General features: G+C 36.5%; 1 protein-coding gene across 1 annotated transcript in view; it reads left to right on the top strand.

Moving 5' to 3' along the window:
• Positions 1–9,457, top strand: part of RTEL1 (regulator of telomere elongation helicase 1) — a 43,966-nt gene that overhangs the window by 2,588 nt on the left and 31,921 nt on the right. The window contains exons 5-13 of the mRNA XM_009706930.1: positions 508–568; positions 809–884; positions 1,581–1,665; positions 2,816–2,881; positions 4,752–4,905; positions 5,244–5,282; positions 5,935–6,013; positions 6,676–6,773; positions 7,667–7,722. Of these exons, the coding sequence (XP_009705232.1) occupies positions 508–568; positions 809–884; positions 1,581–1,665; positions 2,816–2,881; positions 4,752–4,905; positions 5,244–5,282; positions 5,935–6,013; positions 6,676–6,773; positions 7,667–7,722 (714 nt within the window). The remainder of the gene's footprint in view (positions 1–507; positions 569–808; positions 885–1,580; positions 1,666–2,815; positions 2,882–4,751; positions 4,906–5,243; positions 5,283–5,934; positions 6,014–6,675; positions 6,774–7,666; positions 7,723–9,457) is intronic.

Here is a 9,457-nt window from a genome sequence, read left to right as displayed (position 1 = left end):
TAGGGAAAGGTAATAGTTCTAAATGTGTTTAGAGGAACTTTCAGTTTCTAGTTTTGTGAGTGCAAAATTTAATTCTGAGTCTTTGGTAGCATTTTCCGTCCAGAGAAGGATGCCATTGTGTAGGACATGAGAGTTAATAGTCTGCAGTTTACTTTCTGATCTGCAACTTAAGTGTTTTTCAAGAGCAACAATAATTTCAAAATAGTGCTTCAGTGATTGATTTACCTGTTATTTTTCAAGTAACATCAAAGATTACTGTTTTGAAATGTATTAGTGGCAAAATGTAATGAGATCTCCTCTGAGCATCTGAGTGTTTTGCTCTGCATAGAAGAGAGCCTAACTTTTAAGGTGGACAGAGGGACACATAATTTTAAAACTGAAGAACTGTGATTAGCATTTATTCATTAGCTGGTGTTACAGAAAACTAATGGCTCTTCACCCCTTAACGCACTTTTTAGTGCTTGACAAGCTGTGCTACTCTGGGCTGAAATATACTATATTTTACAGATCTACATGTGCCGAATGAAAGTGATGGCTCGTGCTTGTCATTTCTATAACAATGTGGAAGGTGAGTTTGGCTGTGAAAGTAAAGCCCTATTTTTTTGGAGAGGGACAGAATTGCTAGGCAGGTAGTGACATTTGGAAGAGTTGGCAGAATCTGCCTGTGCGTGTGTGTGTGTTTTGCTCTGTGTTAATGTCTTTCAAGAATGAAATTTTAGGAAGTGGATGAGCGTGATGATCAGGGTAACAACAGTTCTTTGTGTGATATCTTTGTCTAAGCTTGTGGTTGTAATGTAATTTTTCACAGAAAAAAGTACAGAGAAAGAACTGATTGAATCAATCATGGATATCGAAGACTTGGTTAAAAATGGAAACAAGCACAGGTAAATTATCTCTTATGACCTTACTTGTGAAAATAGTGAAAACTATTTCTGTGCTCATTTTTACTAATACCTTGATATGAACTTGACGTACGCTAAAGTAGCAGAACAATGATGAGAGCAAACTGGAGTGGCTAAATATGTTGCAAGGACAGCTTCCAACAAAATCATGTGTGCGCTAAAGCCTTAACTTCTGTTACTGCAGTTTTCGTCATACAGCAATTTATTTCAGTCCTTACTTGTGAAAAGACTGAATTGGATCTAAGTCAGGCTCACCAATATTTTATTTCTTGCTTTAGCGGAGGCTACCAATATTATCTGACATGACAAATGATATTGCAGTTTTGTTTCAGATCGAAGAGGATGAGGTGACTGATTTGTTGAGATAAAATAGTGCAGTGCAGCAATTACTTCTAGCCTAAAGAGGTGAAATAATGCCATAGTGAATGACACCCTTTCTTCTTTAATTTTTTTCTTTGTTTTGTTGAGCTGCACAGCTAGGTATTACTTTCTACACTACTTTTGACTTGTGGGAATAGAGCTCATCATCTGCCTTAAAATTAAACATGCCAATTTCAACTCCTTAAGCAATTGATTAGAAATGCTTGAGAGTATGAAACATAGTACATGAATGTTGAATGCACCCTTAATATTTGTGCCAGAATTACTTTATAATTTGTGCTACTTTTTTTTAAACAGAGCTTGTCCTTATTATCTCTCTCGAAGCCTGAAGCAGCAAGCAGATATTATTTTTATGCCTTACAACTATTTACTAGACTCAAAGGTAACATATATCTTTGCTTTTAAGTGCAATTGTTCTTCTATTTATCTTATATTGGTTTTTAGCAGATAAGCTGTGAAGGACTGATGCATAGCAAGTGAATGCGTTATGTGGTATACTTCAAAACTAATCAAAACCCAGTTCAAATTCAGAACCATAGAAGATGCCATTTTGTGGCCTTCTCTGTAAAGTTGTTTCCCACAGTTAAGAAATATTTTCTTTTTTCTCTTTTTGTTTGAGGTCTTGCTGTTTTTATAGAATTAGCTTTGCAGAACGTGATGCCCTTGTTGTTTGGTGATATTTACCTCCTGAATACAAATCTTCAGTCACATACTGTACAGTATTTTTGCGTGCATTCTGAGACATTTTTGTTTCTGCAGCCAGTTGCTTGATCTCTAGAATAAGGAAACTTTTTCAGTAGAGACTGGACATATCTCTTAAAAATAATTGCTGGCTTTGTGAAAAAAGCTGTTGCAGTATGTTGTCCGTATTTCATGGATAGAAAATGAAACTTTTGAAAACTCTGTTGAGGAAACGAATTTGCTGACATCTTCATGCAACTTGGAGTAATTAATGAATTACAGTAAAAGCCAGATTACATTCCACTGCTACAGAAGACAAAAAGACCAAATGTTTAATAAATTAAAAAATTAAATAAAATTTAAAAAATCTCTGACCACCTTAAGCAAAGAAGCATTGTGAAATGAAGTTATGTGATTTGGTGCTGTCGGGGGTGTTTCCTGAGCATCCACTTCTTGCAAAGATGACATAAGCATAAATTTGTAAAAACAAGGCAAATCCCCACTCCTCCCAGGACCCTATTGGCAAAAATAGTGACTGAAATGAATTCTGCTAAACTTGTGCATCCTGGTATAGTACATCTGTGTTTTTCTTTATTGCAATGTAAGTTGTGACCTCCATAAACTTTTACATGATGCATTTTAGCACCTTCATTTCCAGAGAAAATGATTCTGTGGTTTATATATTAGGCAGCACAGTGATTACTTGCTGTATTCTCGTGGGGGGTGTGTGTGTGTAATTCAAAATACATGAAAACCCAAATCTGTCTCATGAGCCAATTTCTCAGTCAATCAGATCTGTATTTCTCAGTGGTCTTTTTGTCCATTCCCTCGTTCTCTTTTTTTGTCTTTAGAGCCGAAGAGCACACAACTTGGACCTGAAGGGGACTGTGGTAATACTTGATGAAGCTCACAATGTGGTAAGTTTTTTGTTTTTTTTTTTCCTGGCCTGTTGCCATTTTTTTCAAACCTCATCCAAAGAGGAAAATGGACCCATGCCCTCTTACAAACAGTCTGTAAAATCTGTACTTAGCTGTATGTTGTTAATGTGCATTATCGTGAACGTTTCTTGTTTCCGTGACAGTTAAAGCTTTGTAGTTTAATTAACAGTCCTTTGACACTACTGTGATTTTCTACAAGTTGATAGTTTCTTCCTGAAGGGTGGATCTCCAAATTTATGAGGGTGCTCTTTTTCTTGTTTGGAGAGTTCTCTTCCAGGGTGTAAGAAATCGGGAAAGATCATTCTTGAAGCTCAGCTGCATCAGCTGTCGAAGTGCAGTAGATGGCAAATGTAACTCTTGTAATATTTCCAAGTCTTCACTCAGAGAAAAAGGAAAGAAAGGAAAAAAAAATTATGCTGCATTATGAGATCTTCCTCTTAGTTGGCTCGAAACTGCAGCCCTTTGCCTGACTAATGAAATGCAATTATGTCCCTTTTTTGTGCCACGGGAATGACCTCCCAGTGGGACTTCTGCTAAACAGCTGATTGCGTGTTCATCTTTCAGTAAACGGGCCACTGATGACTGAAGATGGTCACAGAGTTGTGTCCAGTATGTGCTCCTTTGATCAGAACATCCTTTTTTCTGTTGAAAAGTGGGTGGAAATCTGGTCATAGTTGTTTGGGTTTTGTTTTGGTTTTTTTTTTTGCTTTGTAGTGTTTAAAAAATATTAATTGATGCCTGCATGCAGAAATTAACCAGAACAGCTATTCTGGAACAACTTGTTTTGCAATAGTTCTCCCATTGTACTGTCTGTTCCAGGTTAATATGTGGAAATGTGGCAATTACTCTGAAATAAAATTAACTTCTTTCCGATTAGATTGTTTATGCATGCAGCTGGTTTGGCATTTTTTTCTTTATAACTTATTTCTTCATAGCTATTGTGGTCAAATTTTTGTGTAGGTTAGTTCTTAATATTTCTCTTTGTTCCTTGGGGAAAAGGATTCTTTCTGTGAATGAAAAGTTTGTGACAAAACAGTATGTGACTTATTTTTCAAGGTTATTGATAAGTTTGACAAAACTCTCTATGTGGGGATTGTTCCAATCAGTCTTTTTTTTTTTTTTTTTAATAGAAAGTTAGCATGTTTCCTTCCTTCTCTATAATAGTACTTTTTCTGGCATAGATTTTGGCCCAAATTTTACATGTGAATAATATACATTTTACTGTTTGGTGTTTTGTGGTTTGGTGTTTTTTTGGTTGTTTGTTTTTTTTTTTTCCCATGACCCCCCTTTCCGTTTTTTCTCCACGCCCCCATCTCTGCAAGATCATGAGGGGCAAGGACCATGTCTTCATATGAGCAAATGTAGGGATATGAGTATTTCCTAAGAGTGTGAGAAGGACCAGGAAGGGGCTCTTTCAAAGGACAAACTGATTCTCTAACTAAAAAATTTGCTACTTGGACAATTTGTCATCAGATGGCACGTTATTTGGCAACTGCGTGGGAGAAACAAAAGAATGTCAAGAAAAATCTTATTAGCAGCAACATCAAGAACACAGAAGAGGTGACACCTACTAAAAACAAAAGGGATCTTAATGATGACAATGATTTGCTACTAGATGGGAATGGTAGAAAGTTGATAATGTGAAGAGGCAAAATCTGTTCTACATTTCAGAAAAAAGGATGCCTAGTAATGGTCAAAGTCTCCGGGTGTTTAGGGAATGTCCTCTGGCCTGAGCTGGAGATCAGAAATGAAATCAAGCCTGGTCATCTGGACTTTATCATCTATGAAATTGCCTGAGCAAATAGAACACTGAGCAGTCCAAATAATGCTTCCATTCCTTATATTGTAGGAGAAGTTGTGTGAGGAGTCATCTTCTTTTGACTTGACACCCTATGATTTGGCTTCGGCAATGGATGCTATAAATGTTGTACTGGAAGACCAAGCCAAAGTGGTTCAACAGAATGAAATAAATGCTGAATTCAATATGGAGTTGACCAATTCAGGTGCGTTGACAACCACAAACCACTGTTTCACTGGGATTGTAGAGTGCCACTAGCAAGAACTGGAAAATAACTTTTCCTAACAGTTTCTGGAAAATTTACTCTCATTAGTAGATAAATTATTGTTAATTAGTAATCACTGCCAGACAAACATGAAAAGATTTGGCCAAACCAGTGTGACGTGAGAGGCTGTGAAAGAGAACAGGGAGTGGAATACAGAAGATGTTTCTCCATATACACAGTTCTAGCCTTCCTATCTATAATTTCTGGAAAGGCATAAAGAAACTAGGAATGAAACAGACATGAGACATCCTCTTTGAAATCTTTCTTTTCTTCAACAGGCCTGAACATGGAACTTGAAGATATAGCAAAGATAAAGAGTAAGGTTATTTTTTGTGTTGCTGAAAATTGTTGTTGTAACAGTTTCAAGAAGTCAACAACTATAAATCGGGTTCATTTAGCATTTCTGTAGACATTGCTCATAACTGAGAAATTCATGGGAGTTTAAGTTGGCTATTTTTTTCAGAGAATGTTGTGGAATGTTTAGTCACAGCTTTTTCCCAAGATGAGAGATTTGGCAGATGAATGTGTTGCTTCCTTCTTTGCTAGAAGTTCCCTTGTTTTCTAATCTTTTCAGTGTGCTGGAATTGTATTAGTTGCATCATTCTGCTGTAAGAACTTGGTGGTACATAAAGTTAATAGCGAGAACTTGAGATGTCTCATGTTTACAAAGCATTTCCAGGAACAACTTTCCCCATCTATAGAGAGGAGTTTCACATTTCGCTGACAACTTAAGCTTCATTTAGGAATTGAGCCCATGGAAGTCTTAAAGTTGAATACGAATATTTAGGGATGATGTCTAGGAAATTGGTTTTGATCATTTTGATTTGTTTATAGAATCAAGAAAACAGCTAGGTTGCTGTCTTTGCTAACAGCCTTTGTAATAACGTGCATTTGAAAGAGAGGCTTAGGTATGTCCCAGAAGTGAGTTTCTGTAAACCCTAACGTTTTTCCCTCCTGATTCTCTTAAAGAAATTCTTCTTCAGCTAGAAAGTGCTATTGATGCAGTAGAACTGCCACCGAATGATAGTGGAGTCACCAAAGAGGGAAGGTAAATTTCTTCTTGTTAATATGTTCACATGTTAAAAGTACAGCAAATTCTAGACCTAGGTGAAACTGGGCCAGCTGTTAGGATTGGTAGCACTGTTCTAGTTTCTGGAAATAATATTTATTCAGGGTTTTGGGTTTCCTTAAATCCCCTTTTCTGTAGTAATAATTTCTGGTGGAACTCCCTTTTAAAGTGTTTCAAGAGTGGAAAATCCTATGCCATGTGTATGCCTATCGGGTATTCTGAGCTGGAAGAAGCTCCTCACTGTTCTTTCAGTTTTGGGTCATGGTTTAAACAGAGGTGCTAGTGCTGCAGTGGTTTGTTTTAAGGTACCTCAGAGCTCTGTTAAGCCTATTTCTAAACTAATGCATATTGTACATTGTAAGAAAATAATGGAAATTGCATGCAAATCTGTTTCTAAATTAATAAATATTGTATGTTGTAGAAAAATCATGGAAAATGAAGGATCTGGTCAGTATGCTTTCTGTCATGTCAATATTGCCTGCTGTCTTTATAACCCAATCCTTAATTTTTTTTTCTCATGGAGACAAGAACATGTTTTGCTAGATGGTGAAACTATCCTTGTTGTAGAAGAGTAACAGTAGTTGTGTCCTGTGGTTATTTACAGTGTTTACTCATTTGTGTTTTTTCTTTGTAAATTGCAGCTACATCTTTGATCTGTTTGCAGAGGCCCAAATAACATTCCAGACCAAATCCTCACTCTTGGAGTTGCTAGAACAGATTTTACAGTTTCTTTCAGGCCGTAAGTGTAAATTTATTAGTTGGTAATCACATAATGTGGTGGGCTTTTTTTTCTTGGTTTAGCAAACTTCTGTTCTACTGTCCATCAGCATCTCCCAACTTCTACATGTGCTAGGAAAATGATTTGGTTAGTTCTTACTAGCAGACTTTTCAGGAAAGACGTTGAAGAGAGGAAGCCCGCTCCATGGAGACTAGAATATAGCCTGTCAGTTCTGCAAGTGCATCCTTTCAGAACGTGTCTATTCTTCCCTTTTTTTTCTTTTTTTTTTTTTTTTTTCCTTTTCTCCCCTGAGCATCTTTCTTCTTTTGGCCTGTTTGCACTCTGGCTTAACAGGTGCATCTGTTTATCATTTCCATGATCAAATTCTCATCATCAGTCTATTTCATATGCTCTTTTAACTGCTTCTCTGTAGTCACTGTTTTAAGCATACTAGGAGCTTGGAGATGATTGTAAAGGGCTATTTATAGCTATAGCAAAGGTTGGTTTTATCTCTCTGCATAATGTAGTAGTCAGTTTTCTATTCTTTTTTTCGAGAGACTAATATTAGTTGTGTGAGCTTTTGAAGAAGTAACCAAAAAGTTTAAGCATGCTTATCTTTGTTTCAATTATCTCCTTTCCAATTTTTAATGTAGAGGAGCCTTAAGAAGTTTAAGTAATTGTCTCAGATGACAGCTTCCCAATGCGTCAGAGACATGAAACTTCCTTTGGAATACCAGTTTTATGTTTCTCCTTGCATCTTTAATAATGATGAGAAACTTGAAGTAACTTACTTGTTTCAGATAATATCTTCAAGTCATTGTATTCAGAGTGTTGTGCTGTTCAGATAAGATACGCATATATACAAACGGATGTATATTTGCGTTCTGAAAGTAATCATGCGTTATTTTCTCTAGGTACTGGGATATTTGTCAATACATCTGGATTGCATAAGCTGTCAGATATTATTCAGGTAAATAATTATTGCTCCTTCTATGTAAGTCTGAAGAATAGAAGAGTTGGTTTAAAAAAATATAGAAAGACATTGGAGCCATTTTGTTCTTGATTGTATGTATGGTTGTGCAGTGATGGAATTCTATGGGGTTTTGAGGAGAAAGCTGCTGCCTGATGGGGCGGTCTACTTTGATTTTTACCCAGGCTGTTTTTTTACAGTTGTGATGTCCCTTTTTGGAGATGCTTGATTTAAATTTATGTAGTTTTAGCCTCCACCAGGTGGAGCTGGGTTATTGAGCTGGTTACTTTCTAGCAGCAATATTTGGGAATATGAGACCCTCTCATGAAATAACAGGACAGGCTAAGGAAAAAAAAAGGCAAACCAAAGATAATTTAACTGTATTTTTTTTATTATTAAATTAAGGGATCTGCAAAACAAAAATCTTTTTAGTGCCACAGGAACTGGATGTGACACTTGTGGATATCCGTATAGTGCTGTCAGTCCTCTCCATGCTGTGCACTTGCAAAACCTTCGTTATGAAAAACCTGGGCCCCATAAAATCAGAAGGTACAGTGGGCCAGTGGCCTGAAATTCAATTTCTAGCTTCCCTCTGAAGTTGACCAAAGCTCTAATATTCTTGAGTGATGCTCAAAAAGAGAGTAATGTTTGGACAGCTTAAAGTTCAAACAAAATAGCATCTTAGCCATAGTGTTACATACTGGAAAATCTGCTGACGCTTGGGATTGAGTTGACTATATTCCCAGAACTTGGTGATTTCAGAGCATCATCTTGGCGTGAGTTATTGAGCGACAGGTTGAATTAGACCTTTTCCTGACAGTGAAATAAGACCTTTACTTTCCCAAACATTTGTGGGGTTTTTGGATCAGAAAGATCTCTTTCACCCTGTCCTTAGTGTGTGTGTGATAATGATGACATTTTAATCTGTGTTAATCATTGCTTTTCTGTCTTGGTGTAGTGATTTTTTTGGGGTGGGTGGGTTTTTTTTTTGGTATTAAAAGTTATAATTCAGCCACTGATGCAAGAAATTCCATTCCAAGTCTGTCGTGGCTGGCAATGTTCAGTCTCTTTGTAGTTCTCTGGTTTTGTTCTACTCACTGGTAGCATGCCTAATAGATTAGCTGCCAGACTTTTTCAGGAATCCTTGACATCATAAATATTTTTTCTGGAAAGTGTACTGCTTACAAGTGTAATCTGTGTTTATAGGAAGCACTGAACTGTCAAAAAAGCTGGTAAAATAATGGAAACACAGGCAGGAGGAGAGCAAAATCTATGTAAGAACAAAACCGAGGAAGAACACAGCAATTTAATTAACTTTTCAGATTAAATACTTTTGTGTCGAACTCTGCATTTGGCAGCAGCAAATGAACTCTTTTTTTTTTTTTTCTCCTTTCTTCCTCAATATTCTTTCTTATTTCCAGAATGCCTCTTAGAAGATTTGTGATTAAATTATTTTCTGTCTGAGTGTGGTACTACTTAATTCAGTTTTCCCTTTTTGCTGAAGGATTTATAACATTTCCACTTACATTTCCCTATACCTGAGATTATTACTGCTTATGGGTTTTAATGTCCCTTTTAACTCACCTAGGAGGGATTAAATCATCTAGACTTGAATTTAGACATGTTCTCTAAAAGTCCTATCCTGAGTCTTGGATTTTATTTATTTATTTTGAATGACATGGCTCAGATCTATTTTGTCACACGTACCAAAATCGACTGACAACATTCCTGTTGT

Source organism: Cariama cristata, unplaced genomic scaffold (assembly GCF_000690535.1).
Source record: "Cariama cristata isolate BGI_N322 unplaced genomic scaffold, ASM69053v1 scaffold19350, whole genome shotgun sequence".
Classification (NCBI taxonomy): Eukaryota; Metazoa; Chordata; class Aves; order Cariamiformes; family Cariamidae; genus Cariama; species Cariama cristata.
The sequence above is the reverse complement of the archived record's forward strand: the minus strand, read 5'-3'. Positions and strand labels throughout refer to the sequence as shown.